General features: G+C 44.4%; 1 protein-coding gene across 3 annotated transcripts; it reads left to right on the top strand.

Moving 5' to 3' along the window:
• The first annotated feature begins 279 nt into the window (after positions 1-279).
• LOC124476728 (calcium-independent phospholipase A2-gamma-like) lies at positions 280-21,628 on the top strand. Of its 3 annotated transcripts, none has more exons than XM_047034038.1 (10): positions 280-435; positions 1,189-2,265; positions 3,333-3,482; positions 3,910-4,061; positions 4,187-4,281; positions 6,139-6,310; positions 6,746-6,803; positions 7,360-7,551; positions 19,107-19,302; positions 20,649-21,628. In XM_047034038.1, the coding sequence occupies exons 2-10, from the start codon at positions 1,348-1,350 to the stop codon at positions 20,927-20,929; spliced, it is 2,214 nt and encodes a 737-aa protein (XP_046889994.1). In that variant the 5' UTR covers positions 280-435; positions 1,189-1,347; the 3' UTR covers positions 20,930-21,628. The 3 variants fall into 3 exon arrangements, with proteins under 3 accessions (XP_046889994.1, XP_046889993.1, XP_046889992.1); XM_047034037.1 differs by having other exon boundaries at positions 1,158-2,265; XM_047034036.1 differs by having other exon boundaries at positions 966-2,265.
• The last annotated feature ends 4,241 nt before the right edge of the window (positions 21,629-25,869 follow it).

Below are 25,869 nucleotides of genomic sequence, written 5' to 3'. Positions count from 1 at the left end.
GCTGCTTCCTAACTGTAGGCAGATGCAAAGGCAGAGGTTTTGCAGAGGTTTTTCCTAAACTTCTTGGCCTCCAACAAAAGAGCATTTATTGCAGCACAGTTTAACTGAAAAACTGTATTTAATGCACAAAACCGTATTCAGAAGTCATAAATACACAGCTCCATGAAGTATTGCCTATGTCCTATTTGCCGTCGCCCTTCTAACCAATCAACACGCATTTACCAGGGGGTCATGTCTTTGAACAACCAATGGGGGGCTAGATCAGAAACCACATGACCATTGTTTTTCTTTCTGATATATCAAGAGATCGTAACGAATGACCCCATCAACCCTGCAAGTTAGCATACCGTTAGCTCGTGTTTTTAGCACCAACTTGTTCATGTAGGAATTGACAGACGGAGGACTGCAGTTTTTGAAGCCGTCAATAGGATACTGGTATGTTATTTGACCTAATTGCTCACTTTCGTTATGTTGTATTTGGAAATCTGTATTTATGGCTCACGCGAATGAAACTTCTTGTACAGTACAGCAGTGGCTTGTATTTTCAGCTACAGTAACGTCGAGACTACAGTAACTTACAGCTTGCTAATGGTAACCGTTGAATGTCCTTGGGTCCTTGGTTTGAAATGACGGTTAACGTACGTTATTATTGCACATTAGTTAACTAACGCCTTATCTACACAAAAGTGGTATAGCGTTATATGTTTTAGCTACCCATCTACTGTAGCTAACGCCAGTTAGATTAGAGCTTCTATCTTCGAAAATGTTGTTCATCTTTCCAACGAGTCACATTAATTACATTTTTACATAGCGATATGGGATTATGTTTATTTTCTTATTCGTTACAAACACGTTGGACTCACCCTTCTATTTTGCTAGTCATTTCCATCAACTATAACTATAACGATTCAGTCTTGATTTTTATTTTGGTTTATTTATTCATGCATGGTTTTCTTGTCCATCAGCTTGAGGAAAGAGTATATTGTTTCTTTGGAATGGCCTCATGAAACCTGAACACAAAGACAGAAAGGAATGACTCTTAGATGGGCTCCAGATACCTGTGTTCTTAAGATTAGCCGAGCTGTTAACTTGTGGCATACACAAGTTCAAAGCCCAGCATATTTTCCATTGTCTCCTTTGCGAACACCTCATTGCAGGCTCCACGTAAGACAACCTTTTTGTCCCAAGGTTGGCTACCTCAGCTGGAAGCATGTCCAAACCAAAAAGAGCCAAAGGCAAAAGGGATGGCTGTGCAGAGCTAGCCAGTTGAGGCAAAGGCTTGCCCTCCACACCAACGCCTACTGTTTGAACAGCTCAGCATCCCGCTGGTCTGCTCTGACCCAACACATGTCGCGCATCAGGAGCACTCTGGACTCTGTCTCCAAAGCAGTGAGCGGGACACACTCTGACCTCATCTCCAAAATAGCTAGACTCAAACCTAATGCCGTTAAGGCAGGGACAGATGTTGAGAATAGCCCTGAGGTAGCTCCCCAGGCTCAGGTGAGCCAGGTGAGTTCAACCATCCCAGAGGCAGCTTCTGACCCAACTGGTACAGCCGTCGGGCCTAGTGCTACTCTTGCATCTGCCACGTCTCCTCAAGCTACACCTGCCCCTACGACCATCAACATTATTCCTACCTCCACACCTACCTCTAAGGTTGGCCCAGCCAGTGCCACAGGCACCAGTGGGGGTGAGTTCAGGGAGAAGAGACTCAGACGCGTTACGACCACGGTCAAAGCCACTGTCGCCACAAAGGTGGCTCAGGCAAAACCACCAGAGAACGTGTCCAAGAGCACCATTGTCTCCAAACAGACAGCACCACTCTTCCACCCCAGCTCCCTCTCTGTAAACCTGGACGAGACCTACAATTACCTCGCTCACCACGTCAATGCCTACTTTGGGAGCAGCACTAAGGCTGATGAGAAGAAAGCAGACAGTGAACACAGTGGTGCCAAGTCTTATCCTTCCAATCAACCCAGTGACCTCTTGCCTGTGTCAGAAGCGCCTGGTCCAAGTGCGGCAACTTCTCCAAAAAAGGGAATAGGGCACTACCTGTCCTACTCAGGCCCAACTGTCCAGGCGTTTGTAGGGAATTACATTGCTCCCCTGGTTCCTAAATTTCGGACTGAGGCCAAGAGTGCAGCTGTGGAAAAGGAGAAGCTTTTGCCAGCAGTGGTTCCAGCAAAACAAGAGGAGGTCCTGGTGAATAAGGAACAGAAGGTGTCTGAGGAGAAAGCTAAGAGACTGCTACTTCAGAGAGAGAAGGTAAACTCTGACCCCTATTAAAAAGTGTGCCAATGTTAACTGTTAACTTAATCTAAAACTTGAACTGGGTAGTCTTTCTGTCTTTTCTGATATTGTTTTAGTAGCCGTATCAAGGTTTGAAATTGTGACCATTTTGGTCGCATATATGGTCCCGAAATTGTGTCTGTGTGACCTCAAAATATAGTTGGAAACATATTTGTGCAAATAATCGTTATGGTGCGACCGGTTTGAATTTCTTTACAAAACGGTCGCTAATCACTAATATAGTGGGACATAGCAGGACGACTCAGCATGACAAATACAAAGTGTTGTATGAAAATGGTTGAAATGTGAGACTTGAAAGCCCTGAATTACTCTTAATCTTCACGTTCTAAACTTTAATGCAGATTTGAGTTTTCCTTAGGGAGCTAACTAGCATGCGAAATACATCTATAACATAAACATTTTAGTTGTGGTAACCTTACATTTTTGCTGGTGCTCCTAACTTTTCAAAGTTGGAAGCACCAGTGCTACCAAGTAAAACAATTTCAAGCCCTGCGTATAGACGTGAAACAGCTTTGACCTTGTTCTTTGACAGAAGTGACAGAAACAGGCCCATGCCACTATTGTGTCTTTGGTGTATGTAATGGGAGTGTGCCACATCTGATATGTCCTACCACTGTGTGTGATATATGCTGGCATTTCAGTTGGAGTGTTCCTTGAATCACTCGTCCCAAATAACTGCTATTTCACCCATCTGGAATCAGGGAACTAGATAAGATGTGGACTTTGACAAACCTATATGTTGTAGCCTATACGTTGGGGGGAAGACAAGAATGACACAACTTATGATTACAGTGGCTAACGGTCAATGTAAAGGCTTCACTCTTGGCCCTCACTCTTAGTTATGCATAGCCTAAATGTTGGTCAATTACATCAACATGTTTAGAGTTGTCTGTAACCCGATGCATGTTAGCCGTCAGCAGAGGGCTAAGGCTTCAGTTGAAATATCTAATTTTACTAGGCATTGGAATCCGCAAGCAAATGATATTCTAACATCCTAGTCTGTTTGTTTGGGCTGTTCCCAGATCATCGCAAGGGTGAGTGTTGACAACAGAACACGGGCCTTGGTCCATGCTCTACACAGAGCCTCAGATGTAAGGATCTACATCAACAGGGTTGAGGACCTTAGCTACCATCTCCTGGAGTTCCCTGAGACACGAGGTGTAGCTGTTAAGGTACACCCATCCATGTTCCTGCTTTCTTTGTCTTAATTTTCCTTTCTTTCTTTTCTCTCTCTCTTTCCTACAAATCTGCTTACGTAAGTCAATGCATGAGCTTGTCGAAACAGATAAACATTCCTTCTGACACGACCTCTGAGGGAGACATTTGCTTTCTTGTGACGGTCATTTCCTTTCACACTGTCATGCTGTCTGTTTCGTGTTCCGTTGTTTACATTGACCTTACAAACATGCTTATCTGCAATGCCTTGAGTTTCCCCTCCCCCAATCTATTTTAAACTCCTCTGCCGCATGGCTCTGGGGATATCAGGGCGGCCTACTGAGTTTTAGTAGGTTGTATAGCCTAAGAAATACAATAGTCAGATCAGATGATACATGATGGGAGTTGCTCTCTCTCATCTTCTGAGTCTGTGTTCCCCTGTAGGAGAAGGTAGTCCAGTGCCTGCTGCGTCTGAGGCAGGCCAGTGACCCGGCTCTGAAGGCAGCAGTCTCGCAGGCCCTCACTCTGGTGGGCTATAATAACCCTGTCAACGGCCGCGGCATACGCATCCTGTCCATAGATGGAGGGGGAACTAGGTAGTGCGTGCATGTGTGTGTTTTGAAACATTCAGTTGCGGTTTTCTCTGATTGGTTACGGTCTCATTAAACCCTGTGTGTGTGTGTCTGTGTGTGTGTGTTCTTTTCTGTTTTCTGACTTTCAGAGGTCTGGTTGCTCTTCAGACTCTGCACAAACTGGAAGCCCTGACAGGCAAACCCATTTGCCAGCTGTTTGATTACATCTGTGGTGTCAGCACAGGTATGTTGTCCTGAGTCCTGCCCTACTTCTGCTGTGTGCGTGTGGATGTCATGTAGGTAGGGAGTGTGGATTAACCCAAACAGAGTGAAACACTATGGCCTGGACAGGGATGAACCAATTTCCCGTTGACCTATTTTCTGCTCTGGTCTTGTCTGACCTGATTGCCACTCTAATTTGAACCCTGTACGTACACCAGGCCATTTGTAGACATGCAGAGCACATATCTGTTCAATATTTACTCCTCATCCTTTTTTCTTTTTTGTCATTTTAGTTCTTTATAATACGGGTTATCATACTGTCTATTTTATGGTGTCATCAAATAGATTATTAAATAATAATGATGCCACAAGAAGCTTAGTTAGGTACATTTTAAATCGCAGTTGTGGAAAGTACATGCCTGTGATATGAAGTATGGTATCATAAATGTTATGCACTATGTTAATTGTATTGTTTTGTCACTTTTATTAATTTATTAATTTAATTGTATTATTATTAAGTGTATGTTCAGTTACCACAAGGGGGTGCTGTTTACCATGTTTTTCTTTTACCTCAGTAAGTTCCTGGCATGGCTAAATGCCTATTTTTTACTCCTAGCACAGCAAATAGGAAGGAATACTTTCCCTCTTTAGAACACACCACAGAGCAGCTGCCTACATAACTCCATATCAGTCCTGGCCACTCCCCCTCCTGTCTCTCTCCCCCTTTCATTCACACTAATCCTCCCCACTCAGGTAGCCAGCCTAGCTCTTCCTTCTCAGACATCCAGCGTGTTCCGCTACTGTGTGTTCCAGCCGGTGTGTGTTCTGCCAGTGTGTTCTGCCAGAGTGTGTGTATAGGTATAGCTCAGTGGGAGAGTATTTGACTGCAGGTCAAGAGGTTCGAATAACCCTCTGTATGCCACTTTAGATAAAGGTGTAAATTAATACATTATCTTATCTTCCAGCCTGTGTCTGTTCCATCCAGGGTTTGTGTTCCATTCTAGTGTATATTCCATTCAGTGTGTGTTCCAGCCAGTGTTCAGCAGTGACGTAATTCTCGCACAAGATAAAGTGCCCACACTGAGAACACATCTGGACAACATATGGGAGAGACTGTCCTGCAGGCCAGACTGGCTTCAGGCCCTGCCCATCATCTCAGCCTGCCATGCCAGCATTGGGATGGGGTCTCTGGACTCATGGCGACAGTCCTTTCTGCTGTCCTACACCCAGTAGTTTGTGTGGGTGTGTGTGTGTGTGTGTGTGGAGGGAGTGGTTATTGTGTGGGTGGGTGAAGGGGAGCTTCTCTTTCCCCACAGACTTCTTAGAGAATTTGGCCAGAAATTAAGGGCACATTGAGTTAGTAAATCCCTGTTGGTTTGGGTCAGGTTAAGAAAGAGCTGCTGTTTTGCATTAGACTGGAAGGATATGAAGGGGGTCTTGAGAAAATGTTTGAGCTGCAGTGGATGAAGAGTCTGGTTTGGTTACAGCCACACTGACAGCATGCGTGTCATGGGCTACTAGGCTAAATGGTGAATGTATCTTCTGGTCAGAAGATGGTAGTAAAAGGCTAGCAAGTTAGCCACACACAGCACAGCAGTTTTTCTGCCCATGGTGGCCATTTTAATCCTATCTAGTGGCAGTGGATGGATCATCCCAGGGTAATGATGCCCATAACGGATTATCCATCAGGCAATTAGCCTCCCATCCAGTCTCGCTAAAGCTCTGCACCCATGCTAGCCCAGAGTGGAGTGGAAGAATGAGGCTTATGTTGGGTCTTTTGTTTGCAACTCTTGATTCCTTGTTGGTATTCTTTTGGGGAAATTTGAAGCATTCCCTTACGTGTGATTGTATGTGTGCACGCGTGCATGTGTGTCCACAGGTGCCATCCTGGGCTTCATGCTGGGTGTGTTCCAGATCCCTCTGGATGAGTGTGATGACCTCTACAGGAAGCTAGGTTCTGATGTTTTCAAGCAGAACATTTTTGTGGGCACGGTGAAGATGGGCTGGAATCACGCATTTTACGACAGCGAGACCTGGGAGAACATCCTCAAGTGAGTCTGTCTGCCTGCCTCTGTATCCTCCACAAATCTCTTCTGTATGTCTTCAGCATCTTTGATGAATCAAATATTATACTGGATGGACTCATGTCCAGGCTCAGGGGGTAGAGGGGGTCAAACACTAATCAAAAACACATTTATTCACCAAGTAAGTTTGCCCGAACAAGGATCCTACTATGGCAGGTTGTTGGTTTGACCCCTGACTCCTCCCGTCCATGTGTCAAAGTGTCCTTGAGCATGACACTGAACCCCACACAACATAGAAGGATTAAGTTGTAGTTACTTAGTTTCAGTGTAGGAGGTAAGCTACGTGTGTGTGTGTGTGCGTGCGTGCGCGTGTGTGTGTAACAATATGCCACAGCAACAACATGAATCTAACTTCAGATTCATATAAACAGTATGTAACAGAGTTTATTTCATTTGCCGCAGAGAGAGAATGGGCTCAGATCTCATGGTGGAGACATCAAGAAACCCCAACTGCCCAAAGGTGAGCTTGATATTGTGACTCGCTTCTCCAGTATGGGCCTCCCAGCCAACCCCTCCGGTCTTCCATAATGAGGTCACAGCATCAAGCTTCTGGCCGCTGTCTCACTGGCCAGAACAGCCTAGCACTATCAACACATTTCTCTAATGTGCCTCCACTGTTGCTCTCAGGGGGCTGACAGAATTTCCATTAATGCCGCGCAAGGCTGTATGACAGGGACATCATAAGTTGTCCCGTTCAGATATTGTGTGTGGCTCTGCTGTGACTTTTCTGCTGTTAGCTAGGGTTATGCTTTAAGCTGTAATGAATCTTAAAGCTCAGTTGTATTTGTTAGAGTGAACTGGAAGTTTGGATTTCTTTTGACTCATATATACAGCCAAGATGTTATGTTACACGGAATTAGGTAAATGCCACAGTGTATCATTTGTTTTTCTATGCGACAGCTTTCTGTAAAATACATCAATAAAACTGCAGTTGAAATCCACTTTTTTGCACGCGGACTTGTTTTATCAAACCAAATGGAAAACCATCACAACATATGTTTCTTCATGGCCTGCAGGTGGCAGCGGTGAGCACCATTGTGAACCGAGGCTCTCTGAAGGCCTTCGTGTTCAGGAACTACAACCTGCAGCCTGGGGTGAGATCCCACTACCTGGGCGGGTGCCAGCACAAGCTGTGGCAGGCCATCCGAGCCTCCTCCGCTGCCCCTGGATACTTCCAGGAGTTTCCCCTGGGCAACGACCTCCACCAGGTTAGAACTAGATAAATGTGTTCAATTAGCCAATGCTTTTAACCAAAGTGACGTATCGAAAGGGAAATCGAACCATTGACCTCTATCTGCAGTCCAGTGCTCTTAACCACCGAGCTGTAATCCACTGAGTTAGACCCATGGTCAACCATAGGGGCTGGCACCAGCACAGACCTCAGACTCATCATAGGATCATTCATATCTGGAGGCAGAATACCCCTGTGTGATGGTGTGTTAAGAGCCTTGTGAGTATATGGCCTCCTGTCTTGCTTCCCCACTGATCTTCAGTGCTTCCGTTTGATACCTACGTTCGCTGCATAATGCACTGGAGGAGTTGGGGGGATAATGTGAAAGTCATCAGTCCGGTAAAAAGGTGGAGGTCCATTTCCACACCATCAGCTCAACGTTTCCAGGCAGGTCTGTTTTGACAGAGGGATGAGTAATGGCATTATTGAGAGTCAGAGACACTTAGCTGTGTCTGTCTAAACAGACGTGCATTACTCCAGGAGCACAACATTGTACACACAGCACGCCCTACCACCCACCCCCTCTCAGCCGTTTAACTGATCGATTCAGGCGCTATGCCTCTCTGCAGTCCTCAGAGGGCCGGGCTTGGCCGTGAGCAATGTTGCTTTCGTCAACGAAAATTATGACTAAATATCGTCGTCAACAAACCTTATCAAGTGACAAAAAGGAGACGCAACGTAAATGCTGGTGAAGTGACGATGACTATAATTAAATGAATAATACAATATCGTTGACGAATAAAAACAAGACGAAATGTAGTTTACAAAATTAAAACGAGAAGAAATTTTATAACGTTATTTTGTCTCGTTTAGTTGCGTTATTATGATGAGGCTGTGCTTAATGTGTCTCACTTTAACGTTAGCTTTAGACGTTAGACACTGGAGCTGAAACCGACTGAGAGTCTGAGACAAACGTGTGTGAGTAGCGTTTGTGTTTGTGAGAGAGTGTAAAGTGGGTTACCATGTGTGACTAATGTGTGTAGCTACTCTGTGTGTGCGTGTGTATTTGTTTGTATGAGAGTCTAAAGTGGGTTCTTCCTACCTGACTGCATGTGTACTACTGTAAGCATCCCTTGTTGGCCAAATATTGTAGCTAGTTTTGTCATTCACATAGCATACACAGTGAACTGAATTTGGCATCAACAACATGACTTTGAATACCTTATTCTAGACTAATAGGCCTACATTAAACAAATGGTTTTGGCATTGACATGCTTCTCGAGACTTCTCCTTAGACTACTTCTGTTTTGATTAAAAAGAGACTAAAATACAATTTTCATTGACTTAACTGATGACATTTAGTCTAGTTTTTCGTCGACTAAATCTAGACGAAAATAGTAATGGATAAGTCTGACTAAAATAAGACTAAAATGCCACAAAGACTAAAACTAAAATTAAAACGGGCTGTAAAAAACAACACTAGTCGTGAGCAAGCACTTTGTTGAAAGCGCTCGAAGGATCAAATTATTTTATGATTTAAACTGTAGCAATATTCATTTACCTAGCACCAGTTTGCCCACTCATCAGGTCAATATACACTCAGGTTGGAGATGGAAAAAAAGCTGTATGATCTGCCCATGTGGATGAAGTTGGTTTGTGTGTGTGCGTGTGTGTCGGTATCAAAGGCTGGGTCCTGTGCTGGTGTGCCTCCACACTGTTAATTACATTTAGTCATTTAGCAGACGCTCTTATCCAGAGCGACTTACAGTAAGTACAGGGACATTCCCCCCGAGGCAAGTAGGGTGAAGTGCCTTGCCCAAGGACACAATGTCATTTGGCACGGTGGGGAATTGATCCGGCAACCTTCTGATTACTAGCCCGACTCCCTCACCGCTCAGCCATCTGACTACCAGATGACTACCATCTGACTACCAGACTACTATCTGACTACTAATTGGAAGCGTTGTACATGTGCGCCAGTAGTAGGTGAGCAGAGCGGAGAACAATCTGGAATGAAAGGGAATAGCTGATGAAACACAGCTGTGCTAGGGTGTTCCCAGCCTGCCGTCTTCCAGGTTTCACCCCCGGCCCGCCCCCTCCTCTTCCCGACAATGCATACATTAGTCCAGTTCCCGGCTCTCCTCATCTCACACAGTCTGACTGCAACATCAGACTCGTTGGAAGGGGCGAGCAGACAAGCTCATTACCGAGCTGTTTGTCGAGACTGTGCTAGCTAACCTAATAGCTGGGAAACCACCTGTTCTGGAATGTGGGACACCTCAGGAAGTTACGCGTGTTGACTTTGAAGCCTCAATTGCAAGGTTTTCAGTCTTTAGCTCACTGCTCTCACAAAGCCTGTAAGAGGGAAATTATTAAAAAGCACTTCACTCAGGCTTCACACGATAACAGGAATTCATTATTCCTTTGTTCACGACAACGTAAGGTCAGATAAAAAACGAATTTATGAAATTCTTGATTACATAAAGGTCTTTATAGGTTTGTATACCAGGACAACTGTGAGTGTCATAGTAGCCCATACTTCCATACTGTATATGATCAACCAAAATAGAATGGTAGAATGTGTATTGTGATGCACTGTCTCTGAATAGTTTAATCAGCCTTTGTTTCGTGTGGGACCAGTAGGCCTCACAGAGGTTTAGCGTTCGGGAAACAACCGGCCTATGACTGATAAATCAGGTGGACAGAGTCACTAACCATGTCAACGGACAGCTGTGTGGGAGGTGCTTTTCCCAAAACGATTGTCATACAGTAGGTCAGGTCAACACACTGACTAACCCACTCGCCAGATGCCCGATTGGCTGCTTGGCCCAGTGCTCAGCTCAAAGGGCTAGCCATCCGATGCCAGTGGAGCATAATGTGGCTGTTTGATGTCCGAATTCTCCAGTGAGGGAGTCATTTCGCCCTTTTCCACTGGCGCCCACAGAGTATTGCGCAGCACAGATATTCCCAGTGCAACACAATCCTCTTTTGTGTCCTAAGTGTAATAAAACAGCCCTGCCATGTGCTGAACAAATGCCAGAATTCATAAACAGCGTTTTCAAGGTTTTGATTGTCCTTAAATGTCTATCCAGGATTTAAATTCAAACCGTGGTGAACATGACATTGTGTGTGACTAGGACCAAGACCTTTTGAAGCACTGCAGCCCAAGCATGCAAGACATTATCACAGCTCAACACTCGTCTCCGTAGCCATGGAAAAATATGCCTTCGAATAAGAGGGATGAAGGAAGCGAGAGGAAACTGGAGAGTGAAAGAAAGGAGGAGGAGCGTGTCTACATTAAAGCCTCGGTTATCTCTGCTCCTCAATACCACAGAAGACCCAGAGGTTGACAAAAGATGCCAGGGCCAAGATTCTCGCTGCACGGTTGTCATGGTGTCACCCTTGGCGCCTGGGAGGAAAGGGGCATGTTTTGTGTGCCAACCTCCTCCTCTCTCTGACAGAGGCCTGAGATCCTGTCTCACCTCCCAACGAGGGCCCGCAGTACCCCAACATGGCGCCTTCCTAAAGAAAGACCTCTTGCTGGCTAGCAGAACGGAGGTTGTCACCCTGTCACCCTGTCACCTACTAACTCCAAACACTGTCACTCAGTTATACCACAAGGAAGGCAAATGCTGATTTGAAGAACTCTCAGCCTAAGGATTGAGACATATGTTCATCAATTTCCTTTGCTGTAGACATAGAGACATGGAAGACAATGTCCATTCTTTAAAGGGGTCATTGATTGGGAAACCGATTTTACCTTGTCATATTTGAATAAAAGTCCCTTGACACCTCTCTCCTATCTAAATCTCACAACTTGAAACTGCAGCTGTAAAACCATCGGTTTCTAAAAAGTGGAATTTGTGACGTCACAAATTCCACTTTTTATCATCACCTTTGTCACGCCCCAAAATTTACATACAGACCAGCCCTGTGGTGTTCTGGCCCAGGATCTCAGACACTAGTTTAGCTGCGCGCTGCTCTGTGTACTTCCACGCGAACAACAAAGGAGAACGTTTTAAAAGTATTTTGAAAATGGCCCATCGTAAATGCAGTGTTCCAGGCTGTACTGGGAATGCTGACACTTTTCATAATCTTCCCAAGGAACCAGACACTCGACGGGCATGGCTGATGTTTTTTTATGAGAAGATCCCTGTGAAGTTCGACACTCATTTATTCATTTGCTCGAACCATTTCACCAAAGACAGTTTTGAATGAAAACCTTGGACCATTTAAAGAAGGATTTGCTAGGGGCTGTTCCAACTGTATGCTCATCACAAATGTAAGCTGTAAGTATCTAACAGTTAGCCTATCAGCAATGCTTACGTCTCCTGTATCTAGCATAGGTAGAGCTAGAATGCTAAACAGGTTTTTAAACACATCAACATAGCTCTAGCCTAGCCTATCTTACTTAGCAAATGACTCTAGCTAACCTTGCTGTAGTCGGCATTAGAAGGGAAGCTTCCGAAAAAATAGCCAGAAAACGAATAGCAGTCTAGCCTATTGCTAACGCCTGTCTAGATTATCTGTTTGAAAGAACTGGAGAAAGGCATTGCTAGATACAGGATACGTTAGCATTGCTAATAACTGTTACCAACAAAATCATACTACACCTTGCGGTTGTGATGAACGTAAGCTTGGAACGCACCTCTTTTACAGCTTCATAGAAAATCCTGCTTTACATTGTCCCAGGTTTTCAAACCCGTCCTTGGTGAAATGGTTCGCGCAAATGTGTCGAGGGTCGAACTGCACAGGGATCTTCTACGCTACGGTCAGGGCCGGTCCTTCCTATAGGCAACATAGGCGGCCGCATGAAGAGGGGGGCGGCATTTCCCCAAGTGCATCCATTAACTAACCCTCCCGCACTACTAGCAGAGGGCGCCAATGGTCCCCAAAGCGTAAGTTATTTTTGCGAAACGGTAGTTAGCTAGCTTTAGTTAGCTTCCGGGCTAAGTTAGCTAGCATAATACCAAATAATTTATATTGACAGTGCTTCTATACTCTTTGATAGTACTCGTAGCAATGCTACTACCATGTTAGCAGACATCCCAACCTGTAAAAACTCATTTCAGGGAGGTTGCTTCACCGGTCATGCATATGTGACGTTGTGAGACCCGCATTCGAACGATCACATATATGCGATGCTACTCCTCCTCTACTTAACGGGTTAAATAGCATTCACAAAAAATGTGTTTCTACTGTTTTTTTGTTATAAAAACGTTCTATAAGCCGCTTCGAAATATTAACCGCACCACCACAAGAAACATGTCAAATCGGGTTATAAACTGCGGTTTTATTTCTGAAAAATACGGTACTTAGTGTAGGTTATAAGGTTAGTATAGGATATTAAGTGTGTATTATAAGTTTAATATAGTCTATTTATTATTTTGTATATTTTGGAGGTTTATTATATTATATGTTAACTTGTTATAGGTGTAAACTTGTTCTGAGTATTAGGGTTGTCCCCACTCAATCGACTAGTCGATTGTTTGGTCGATACTCTTGGTCGAGCAGCCGTATGGAAGTGTGAGATCTGATTCCCACTTGTCACCATTACTGAATTAAAGAAATGTTGTACAGAAATTGTAGATTCAATTATTTAAGACAAATAAAGCAACTCAAAAAATATAGATTAAAAAAGTGTTACTGTTTTCCCTTTCGTTAATCTGCATTTAGTTTTTTGCAAACGGCACATGAGCACAATTGTAGCTGTTAGTCTAAACTCTCCAATACTGTGTCGACAGTTAGTGTTATTAGCCTTTAGGCAAAATGGCAAAGACATATGTGGTATGGAAGCATTTCATCCAAGTGACTCAAAATATGTTGAATTAGGGCTGGGCAATAATGGTAAAACATTATCGATATAGATATTTATATTTCCATTCGATAACGATAATTAAGACGATAGACCACAGATCCGTAGTAGTAGAAAAATAAGTCCCTTCCTCAAATTTTTCCCTACACTCAGCATAAAGTTTAGGCAGTGCGGTGTTAAAGAATTTTTTGCGGCCAGGAAGCACATAACTGGGGTCAAGCTTTTTAAAACCTTGATTTTAATCAATACCTTGGCTGAAACTCACACTTTCTGCATGTTCCAACGAGTGATTTTGCTTCAGGTGGTAAAAAAGGTTTGTCGTATTACCAGACTTGGTAGCCAACAGTTTGTTTACTACACAATTTAATTAATTATTCTCTATCGACATTATTGACATTATTGAAAATGAATTAATGTTACGATATCTTTATTGAGGGAAGTCATTACGTCGATAAATCAATAAAAAAAATATCGCCCAGCCCTGTGTTGAATGCACACTCTGCCAACAATGGTTTATATTCCATAGTTTGACGTCAAATGATGTCCTATTTGAAAACCAAAAATTGGCGTACTTCACGAATGCATGCAAACACTCAGGCATTTTTGTTATATTGGCATTCGGTGACAACATGACTGGTGACACAAGGCTTATTATTAGTAATAGCTAATTTTATAGCGGCGGAATCCGGAATGTCCAGCAGCTAGCTCTGCATTGAGTCAGATCAGGAAAATGTTTTTAGGCTACATTTGTTTGTGTAGTTGTCAATCACCCTTACATATGTATTTATTTCAGATTATCTCTTAAAACAGTGAGGTAAAACATCACACAATATGGTTTGATGAAAAACATGACATTTATAGCAAAAAACTTTCAAATAAAAATTTAGGTTAGTCGATTTTCAGAAGTGTTCAGTTGAGTCTTGGTCAACCAAAGAAAATCTTAGTTGAGGACAGCCCTACTGAGTACTTATATGTCATGTTATGCCAGGTTGCTTTGCGCTGTCTTGTCCTAAGAATTTCTGTGCCCAGGCTGACCCTGTGCTGGTCTGTGCATCTGACAATAAAAGTTTTGAACTAATTTAGCCGACTTTGAGAACCTTCATGTTTTATCAGTGTTTGTCTTTGAACACGGGGCGCACTTTGAAGTGTTAATGCGGTGCTGCCCTGATGAAGCAGGGAGGAGGGAACTAAGGAGGGCTGTTGGTTCGGCTCAACCTGCTTCCTCACCGTGGCCAGCTCCTCCTGTGTTAAGCTGTTAGAGCTGAGCCTGCAGAAAAAGAGAAGTCTTTTCAGTCCTGCTCCAGCTATCCCCTCCATTCCCATACAGACCCAGGCTATTACTGTCCCCCTGGTGTGGTACTCGCGCACAATTATCCACACAGATTTACACACACACACACACACACACACTTTAGTCCTTTTGCTCCTTCCCATCACTATTCTTTCTTACGCACATAAACACACACACACTTGATTGCGCTGGCACACTTCTTTAGGGATTAGGCCAGTCCACTGGCTACATTGACTAACGTACTGCGGTGTAAAAGCTTGCCTGACCCCCCCTTCTATTGGAACCCCCCCTTCACAGTGCTGCCGACCCGAGCACAAACTCATTGCACCTAAAAGGCCTCTCACTGCAGTAAACCACTAGCAGCTTTAAAGAAAAGCCCTCAGTTGCATAGTTCAGTTCATCCATTTGTTTGTGTGATCATCCTCTCCTGCTAAGCTCACCTGGGAAACAACAGCTTTCCCGTCTTTTTGCCCTATGTACACTGGAGACGTACTTTTCTTAAACTGGGTAGTCAAATAAATGTGTTAATGCCTGGACAGGTTTCAGTCAACAAAGATAGTAGGAGGAAGCCATACCCATTTGTATCTTCTCAAGCACCGTCAGACACCCCAATCTCATGGGTCACAGCCGGCAAAGATGATTCCGTGTGTTTGTGTGTGTGTGTCTAGGGATGTTGGTGGCGAGCAATAGACCTCAATTGCTTTTTCCGGCCTGAGGGCATAGATGCCAATCTCTTTTTGTCGTTCACAGCTGGGACCTCCTCTATTTGAGCCTGTGAAGACAACTTGAACCTTGTTATGACCTCTCCAGGCTCGCGGGGTCAAAGGTCACAGGGGAAAGGCCGTTGGCGTAATTAGATAATGTGGCATGGAGACCTCTGACCTGGCCACTACTAGTTGTGGCTTCTTATCACACTAAGACACTGTCTGGCTCTTCCATGGTGGGAATCATGGAGGAACCATTCCCTGGATTGGAATCAATCTGGACAATTGATTTATTAAATGGACCGATTAAGATACCAGATCACACAAAGAATGATGTAGCGAGGAAGGTTATAAGGGTGTCTGTAAACACCCTTTATTGAATTGGTAAACATGTGGTAAACATGGCTTTGTAGACATGATGGTGTGCCCTCACAGTCAGCCTGATATGACTGCTGAATGATGGGCAGAGCTTCTGACTAAGAGGTCACAGATTCGAATCTCCCCCTGTATGCTGCTCTGAATGATGGTCTCAGAAAAACAGTGCTGCCATTGTGAAAGGCTGTTTATCATCAGATGGCCGGTGACTTGCGTAACCTCTTCCCCAAAGAAGCAATGTTCACAGACATACCTCATGGCCGTGGGCTTGTGTCTAATCATGGCACTGTTCTGGTTTTGGCTTGGAAGGAGAGCCTTGTCAGAGAGTTTTCCTTCTCCCATTGACCATACAGCTAATAACAGTCAATACCCTGTCATACCTTCCCCGCTTTGGATTATCGTGAACCCTGTCTGTGTTCTCCATTTTGTAGCCAGTCTTTGCAGCCTTCACCCAAGGCAGTCAGTGAGGAAGCATGGTATAGGGAGAGACGCCCATGGTGAGGAGGACGTTTCTGTCATGTTAATAAGAGCTGACATACGCTGAGCCGTGAAATGGCTTTTTCCCTGATCTTAATGATAGCACCCTTTCCCCATTTCAATCGCAGCTCCCCCCCTCCCTCTAAGAAGGCTTAAAGTGGAACAATAGATTGAAAGTTAACAACAACTGAATCATTTTAAAGGAGCAGCTAAGCTTCCCTTAAATTGTGCTCATCTTAATTTCGTCTGTTCGTCATGTACAGTAGTTAGAAGTTATTTTCTGGAACGTATAGCTGGAACGAATTACGGGGGGGGGGGGGGGGCGGGGGGATACATAATTCAGTTTAATTTCCTGGGGTTGTTAAGGAGTGAAACATGGTCCCATAGCTGTAACTTGAAGCCTAATTAGTGGGAATCTGGTTCAGCCAGGCCATATTGGTGAAACAACCATTACTGCCTGGAGGGAGAGAGCCAACATCAGAAGAACAAGAAACCCCTGAGGTAGCAGTGTGAAAGTCAAGACCAGCATACAAGAGCATTTAGCAGAGCGGCCCTGCTAAAACTACCATCACTTAGGATATGATTGGGATATAAAATCCCCCAACTTTTGGATCTCCCAAAAGGCACTGGGGTTAAACCGGTGTCAAACCATCTCAAAAGAGAGTTGCACCCTTCAGAGGACTTTTCGACCTCTGGGAGGCTCTACTCTCTGGCCATGGGACCCAGGCGCTAAGAGAGAGCAACATTACAGCTCTTAATCCCCATGAAGGGAAGTGAACTCTGACCCCTGTCATGCTGAGTGTTTGATGGACAGCTTGACTCAGGGCTTTTTGTGTGCAGAGCTGACTTGCACAGTTTGCCCCTAAGAAGATCATTGTCTCTAACTTGAACCTCCCCCCTAGCCTGAAGAAACGCTTGTGAGAGTATGGCAGCCCTCCAAGTATGGATCTCAGATGAAAAGTGGCCTTTAAGACCCCCGGCCCAGCGATGGCATCAGCGTGGTCGTACTCTGCCAGTGGGTCTCCGAATGGCGGAGCCGTGACCCGGCTCCTCATGGAAGCACGTTTGTTCTAGACAGCAGTTGACACAGATGATGGATGCAAATGAGTTCCTGAATAATTGATTTTGCCAAGAAAGACTACAGTGCACAAAACTCCACTAGCCTTCCAAAAGCACCATGAAGTCCCTTCAGTGTCTTCAAACAGACAAGGCTTCACAACTCTGGGAGTGTCATTAGCTCTGCAGCCCTGGCAGGTGCACTGACGTTGAGACAAGTTCCAGCCTTGTCTCCATCTGAGACTGTGTTTTGGACATGCTATTAATTCCTCAAAACTGGCTCCCGGTTATCCAGAGGAAAGAATACACAACTGGATCTTAAACAGTTGCCATCATTGCCACAGAGTGTGGATAATGGGGCCACAGTGGGGGGAGGGTGGAGGAAAGCGCCGATCTGTGTTGTTTCCAGCTGGGGGCCACTGGCTGCAGCTTTATTTCCTCTCTCACATTTCTGCATTTGGGGTCGCGCTTTCCTCCTCCTTTAAATCATTCGTTAGTCTCAGACAAGGGCACTCAGTCATGAGTCTGAAAAACAGACGCTTGTCTTGAGCGAAATCTCAGCTTCTAAAAGATTCATACGTTATCATTTGGGGCCTCTTGTTTCTTATCCTGTGAATGCCGTCTATAAAACTGTGACTCAAAAGGGATTTTGGAAAGTCTGCACTAGACAAGGACGATTTCAAATTAAAAGTTCCCCCCTCTCTCACTTAGATCTGTTGGCTCAGGCCACCTTCATTTTCTCTGGGGTAGTCCGGCTGTGTCAATGCTGTTCAGATTTTTCTTTTGGAGGACTCGGGCAAAGATCCCCTGCTCGTTCTGTGACCAGTGTCAATGTGTCTTCCTCCACAGGGCTAGTGCTACGCACCGTGGCCTCAATCATGCTCCCATATCCAATTGCCTCTTTTTCTTATATATTTTTTGGAGCTTGAGGCGCTGACACAATTTCTCAGTCGAGCTCCCTGGATGATTAACAGTCGTGCGTCCTATAGGCGCTCTCTGTGCGTTCCCCATGATTGTGTGTGGCTTGACATTGTACAGGGAGCTCTCTCATTATGCCACTCTGCTACTGGATTGGGATGGGGGGATAGGAAGGAGCCCCCCTGAAGACCCAATTGCCCCTCCTACTCCCTAGCACACACAACTACAGACGCTCTTGCATGTATAGACACACACACACACACGTACACACACACGCACCTACACGCTTTCCCCAGACACCCGAGGCCCCTCAGTTTCCACCCCCCAGCCTGGCCTTCTAATGAGCACTGGCCCCTGTGTGTTTGATCCTGCAGCAAGCCAGCCAGCCCCCCCGGCCCATGCCCCCCCCCCCCCCCCCCCCCCCCCCCAGCCTTATGTCTATTCAACACCTCACCCTCCAGCCTCTCCACTCTCTCCCCCATCTTCCTGCGTTGACTATGGATCCACACCAAATTTGTCTTGGGTGGTTGCTCGATATCAAAGCCAGTCAAGACAGGAGCGTGAGGAAAACAACAATGTAGCTGTGTACTTCGCATTAGCGAGAGACGCTGTGCGACAACTTTACATTGATCTGCTCACTTGGTTCTTGCCATGTTCTTCTTTTCTTAATTACTCGATGTGTTGCCACTCTGCATTCTCTAAGTCCATCAACCAAATTAATTCTGAAAAGAAACGTTTTGCTCCAAGGATTATTTGAATTATTTCTTTGAAACTGTCAAGCCAAATAACTGGCTCTTTGTCTCTCTTGCTCTTGCTCTCTCTCTCTCTCTCTCTCTCTCTCCCTCTCTTTCTACTTCTCTCTCTCCCCCCCCTTTTCTCTGTCTGTCTGTCTCTCTCTCTCTCTGTCTGTCTGTCTGTCTGTCTGTCTGTCTGTCTGTCTGTCTGTCTGTCTACAGGACGGTGGTCTGCTCATCAATAACCCCACAGCGTTGGCCATTCATGAATGTAAGTGCCTGTGGCCCAACACGCCGGTGCAGTGTGTGGTGTCCTTGGGCACGGGCCGCTACGAGACCGCGAGCAAGAACAGCGCCACCAGCACCAGCCTCAAAACCAAGATCTCCAACGTCATCAGCAGTGCCACAGACACGGAGGGTGAGAGACCGCCGCCAGGAACGTCCTCTCACACTTGCCACCTCCTTCTACATGCCACTGAGACGCTTTCCTCCCCCGATGTTCTTTGATATTAATGTTGAAGGGCAACATTCTTATCACTGTGTATTTATCGGTCTCAAGATTATGCTGCATGTTTCCTCGGTGGTACAAGCATGAATCACTGTGTGATCCTGCAGTACTGTAGCCTCTGCCGGTTCCTTATCTGCACAAGCACACAGGTCACGGTTAGGGACCTGTGCATGTCCTAAATTTATCCCCATCCCTCCCTGTAGCCATGACCCAGATGTGTGGTGCTGTTCCCAGTCAGGTTCTCCAGAGTTTGGGATTAAACTCCCCCGCTATCCAATCGGGATCCGCTATTTATGCACGGCAGATTAACACTCTCACAGCCCAGATTCCTCCTTTCTTAATGCCTTCCGCCCCTGCATCCATTTGCATTATCACCCCCTCAGTTTGTGTGTGTGTGTGCGTGCTTCAGTGGAGCTCTGTCTGTACTGGTGTGAAGAGAGATAAGGGAGATTATGTGTTTTTGTTTGAACTAGACGGTTGATTTACAATGAACGTTGAAGTCATTCAGGGCTGTGTGGAAGACTCCTTTCGCACTCATCTCATTTCCCTCAAACAAATTGTTCCAAACCAATTGTTAGACCTAGTGTTGTGAAAGTTGATTTGATGATTAGCTAGCCTGTAGAAGGTGAAAGTGTAGACTTTCAGACTCCAGATACGTTGCTTAGCAAAGAGCTTTGTTCAGCCGGGTGGGTGCTTATAATGGAGTCCATGTTTTAGCTCCTGAACTAAGACTCACCTCTCTGGGTTTTCTGTGGGAACACTGACGCCAACATCTGCTGTTGCCTAACAGCTTCCTCCAGGCGTATCAGTCTTATTGTCATCAGCTTGAGTGTGTTTTCATGTGTTTTTCACCTCGCCAGGCTCGCTCCTATAACACGTCCATGACTGGAACAACAGCCAGACTCCTGCACTCTGTATAACCCTGCTTATGGCAATCACACATCCTCACCCCCAAATGTTAGCCTTCTGAAAACATGCAATCCTGTCAATGTGCTGACAGAAATGTTTTGACTAAGCGTCCCCTCGTGACTTTCTCCCTTATTTATTCAGACTACTTACCCAAGTCTGCACCATGTGTAAAGACCTTATGTGTGTGTTGGTCTCTGTGTGTGTTCCGATTCATAGCCTCTGGAAGATGGGCTTCAGTTCAGTGGTATAGCATTTGCCTGCAGACCAAAAGGTCACGGGATCAAATCGCCCCTGACTACTAAGAGAATACATTCAATGACATTTGACACTTTCCTCTCCTGTCACAGAGGTTCACACCATGCTGGACGCCCTTCTCCCTCCCAACACCTACTACCGCTTCAACCCCTACATGAACGAGGAGATCGCCCTGGACGAGAGACGCCACGAGAAGTTCAACCTGCTGCAGGCCGAGGGTATGCGCTACCTGGAAAGGAACGAGGAGAAGTTGCAGAAGGCAGCCCGTATCCTCACCCAGGAGAAGAGCCCCGCCCAGAGGCTGGCAGAGTGGCTGAAGCTCAAGGCAGACATGTACGATGGGATGTCCTCTTTCTCCTCCTCGAAGCTTTGAACACAAGTCAAGCTCTCATGCTGCACAGTACCTCACACTTGTGGTAATACCTTTCGAAAGCACATGGAAATAAAATACACCCCTGGAGTGCGGAGAATGGGTTTTAGTTAGACGTTGAAGAGTGGACAGTTAAAGCTTACCTCACATCCCTGACCTCTGATTCATTCAGATCAACGACTTTGACACAAAGTTAATATTTTTCAAAGGCATGTTAGGACTTTTTAATGGCTGTGCTAAAATGCTTTTCTGTCTGCACTAAGGGGAGAATTCTCCATTCGAAGGATGCATATTCCAGGTAAAGTTAACTATACCCAACAGAAGCTTATTATACTCTAAACCAGAGTAGACAATGTAACAAAACCTATAGTAGCTGAAGTACAGTGATTTTGGACATCTTTGTAATGTGGGGTTTACCAAATAATAATTTTTAACCTTTTTATTTTCCTTAAACAATAAGTGATAGTATCTAGTGTGAATGTGTTTCTCTCTATCATACGTCTGATTCAATATACTGTAGAAATCATCTCACCTTCACTTGAGTCCAAGCTGGCACCAACCAAAATACTGTAACAGTGGAAGGTCACTAGCTTGTCAAGTATACAGACGTACGTGCATGTGTGTTTCAGAAAAATGCAACATGGCTCAAATTCGGACAGACTGGTCATTTGACATTTCTAAAACTTGCACTATTTACACCGATGTACAGTGCCCTCCAAAAGTATTGGAACAGTGAGGCGAATTCCTTTATTTTTGCTGTAGACTGAAAACATTTGGGCTTGACATCAAATAATGAACGTGAGACCAGAGATCAACGTTTCAGCTTTTATTTCCAGGTATTTACATCAGGATCTGATGCACAACTAAGAAAATATCACATTTTGTTTGAATCCACCCATTTGTCATGTGAGCAAAAGTATTGGAACAGATATACTTAAAACATATTTAAGTGAATAAGACTTAATATTTAGTTGCAAATCCTTTGCTTTCAATAACTGCAGCAAGTCTGTGACCCATTGACGTCACCAAACTTTTGCATTCTTCCTTTTTGATGCTTTCCCAGGCTTTCACTGCAGCCTCTTTCAGTTGTTGTTTGTTTTGTGGGGTTCCTCCCTTCAGTCTCCTCTTAAGCAGGTAAAATGCATGCTCTATAGGGTTTAAGTCTGGAGATTGACTTGGCCAGTCTAATACCTTCCATTTCTTGCCCCTGATGAACTCCTTTGTTGTTTTGGCAGTGTGTTTTGGGTCGTTATCTGGCTGCATGATGAAGGCTCTGCCAATCAGTTTGGTTGCATCTTTCCTTAAATTGGCAGACAAAATGTTTCTGTAGACTTCCGAGTTCATTTTGCTGCTGCCATCATGTGTTACATCCTCAATGAAGATTAATGAGCCCGTCCTAGAAGAAGCCATGCAAGCCCAAGCCATGACATTACCTCCACCGTGTTTCACAGATGAGCTTGTGTGTTTGGGATCATGAGCAGTTCCTTTCTTTCTCCAAACTTTAGCCTTTCCATCACTTTGGTAAAAGTTAATCTTTGTCTCATCAGTCCATAAAACTTTGTCCCAGAATTTTTGAGGTTCATCTCTGTACTTTTTGGCAAATTCCAGCCTGGCCTTCCTATTCTTCTTGCTAATGAGTGGTTTGCATCTTCTGGTGTAGCCCTTGTACTTTTGTTCATGAAGTCTTCTGCGAACAGTAGATAGTGATACCTTCACTCCTGCCATCTGGAGGTTGTTGCTGATCTCACTAACAGTTGTTTTAGGGTCTTTCTTTACAGCTCTCACAATGTTTCTGTCATCAACTGCTGATGTTTTCCTTGGTCTACCTGTTCGACGTCTGTTACTTAGTACACCAGTAGTTTTCTTCTTCTTCAGGACATTCCAAATGGTTGTACTGGCTATGGCCAATGTTTCTGCAATGGCTCTGATTGATTTTCCATCTTCTCTAAGACTCACAATTGCTTGTTTTTCACCCAAAGACAGCGCTCCGGTTTTCATGTTGTTTTCACCTCTGAATACAGTCTGCATAGACAAAACCTATCTTACCCAATCTGAACCTGAGTGTAGACATTCAGTGGTATTTATTGATTGAATAATGTATGTAATAGGACACACCTGGGCAACAAAACACACCTGTCAGTCATATGTTCCAATACTTTTGCTCACGTGACAAATGGGTGGGTTCGAACAAAAAGGTGATATTTTCTAATTTGTGCATCAGATCCTGATGTAAATACCTGGAAATAAAAGCTGAAACGTTGATCTCTGGTTTCACATTCATCGTTTGATGTCAAGCCCAAATGTTTTCAGTCTACAGCAAAAATAAAGGAATTGGCCTCACTGTTCCAATACTTTTGGAGGGCACTGTAGCTATTGATCTTTTACTTCTGTGGTTTTATTAATGATGCTCTTATAGGTACGCGAGGGTGTCCTTTTTGTGAATATAAAGTATATATTATTATGTATAAATGGTATTAAGAAGAAGTGTAGCCACTGACCTGGCCATCTCATGCACGTAGCTGCTCATGCACAACGTTGAGAAAGCTGATTCACTGTTTTATGACTGCTTTAGATTAAATATTTAAGTATGCGCAGATTCAAATAGAGTAGATGCGTAGTGCAAAGACACTGAAGACACTCTTGAATGACAACAACAAATGATTGCGATGCTGTAGTAGTGGAATATAGTTCAAGCAGATATTCTATTTGTTTTTCAATGTTAATTGCTTCTTTGCATGAGTGATTTAATTGATAAACTGCAAGTCATTAGCACATTGCAATCAATCTCCAAGGTGTTGTGGATGCCAAATTCTTGTATTGAATACATCTTCTCCTGTCCTACTGTACCAGGTAGTGATGTTTCTGAAATCCTGCTACAGTATGTGTTGTATGAATAATGCAGGTTCGGCAGAAGGACTTGTATGTACAACACTGCTTACTGCTAATGCTCCTTAGTGGCTGTTACTGTAGTGGTTTAGCCAATGATGTCTTAGCTTTAAGAAACACACAGAGGCCAGTTTCAACTGTCAATTTAGGTCGATTCCTATGCAGCTTCTGTGATAATGATGTCTTTATCACTCCGGAGGGAAACAAGGTAAATAGGCACTGACATTGACCAGATATTTTTAATCCTGCATTCTCCTATTGATCCCCAAGTAAGGAGCGTGTATGGATGTAATTAAGATCCATCTCTGAACCACCCTGACTATAGATGTTTTCTTATGGGGATGGGATGATGGTTATCTTTGGAGCACCTGTGTATTTTAATAGTAATTGCTTCACTGTCATGAACACCAACAGGAAATCCTTTTTGTCATGTTTTAAAGTACAGTTGGTAAAGTTTGTCGTTCCAAAGCACCCTTGAACCTGACTGACTGCAGAAACTCACCTTGGCTGTTCAAATAAAAATACAATGTACTCTGTTTTGTAATGAAAGGGGGTTAAGTGTTATGGAAGTATATGCCATTGTGTATATACACAGTGCGCGTCATGTACTAACGCTTTTGCGCCCATTTCAGGCGTATTTGTTTCGCAACTTGCGCGTAAAAGCATGGCGAGGTATGTACAAACATGCTGCACTGAGGTAAAAGCGCAGACTGCCTGTCGCGGGGACTGAAAATGGCAAATTGCGCTTTTCTCTGTCATGCATTCACGGGAGATAGGAGGGGATGCATAAAGTGCGCCTAATTATGAATTGCGCGGGATGTGCAAGAACCGCCCGTGAAAGTGTGCCTCTATTTTGCGGTGAAAATTCGAGAGGCAGCTAAATCTTTTTTTGCGTTTTGGACGTCCATATGGACGTCCATAGACTGACGGCGATGGCTGCTGATCTTTGCATGGATGGACGGACGGCGATGCTGTTCAGAGTGCCGTCCATAGAGGGAGCATATATTTTGGACGGCGTCATAGCCGTCCATATGGACGGCGATGCTGTTCAGAGTGCCGTCCATAGAGGAAGCAGATATTTTGGACGGCGATGGATTAGCAGGGACGTCCCTCGTGCCGTCCATAGAGGGAGCAGATATTTTGGACGGCATCATAGCCGTCCATATGGACGGCGATGCTGTTCAGAGTGCCGTCCATAGAGGGAGCATATATTTTGGACGGCGATGGATTGAATGTTTAGCAGGCTGTTGAGCTAACAGAACTGCCGAAGGCTACCATAGCATGTAGCTAGCTACATTAACTTTGGATGACTCAATCTTTTGTCAAGTTAATTTGTATGAATTGCATGTTAGTGCAATATTTACGCCTTTATTCTGTTTTTTTTACATAATCAGCAGTATGATCTCATGACAATATAGACTTGAAAAACAATATGTTATGGTTTGGGTTTGCCTATAGGCTACATATATTTTAATTATTTCGAGAATGCTCAATAGCCGACAAATGCAAAACATAATAGCCTATGGGCCTAACACTCCAAATTTTAAAATTTTAAATGAGTCTTTATTAACAATTCTCGAAATAATTAAAATATATGTAGCCTATAGGCAAACCCAAACCATAACATATTGTTTTTCAAGTCTATATTGTCATGAGATCATACTGCTGATTATGTAAAAAAAACAGAATAAAGGCGTAAATATTGCACTAACATGCAATTCATACAAATTAACTTGACAAAAGATTGAGTCATCCAAAGTTAATGTAGCTAGCTACATGCTATGGTAGCCTTCGGCAGTTCTGTTAGCTCAACAGCCTGCTAAACATTCAATCCATCGCCGTCCAAAATATATGCTCCCTCTATGGACGGCACTCTGAACAGCATCGCCGTCCATATGGACGGCTATGATGCCGTCCAAAATATCTGCTCCCTCTATGGACGGCACGAGGGACGTCCCTGCTAATCCATCGCCGTCCAAAATATCTGCTTCCTCTATGGACGGCACTCTGAACAGCATCGCCGTCCATATGGACGGCTATGACGCCGTCCAAAATAT

Source organism: Hypomesus transpacificus, chromosome 14, assembly GCF_021917145.1.
Source record: "Hypomesus transpacificus isolate Combined female chromosome 14, fHypTra1, whole genome shotgun sequence".
NCBI classification, from domain to species: Eukaryota; Metazoa; Chordata; class Actinopteri; order Osmeriformes; family Osmeridae; genus Hypomesus; species Hypomesus transpacificus.
Note: the sequence above shows the minus strand (reverse complement) of the source record. Positions and strands in the feature narration are given on the sequence as shown.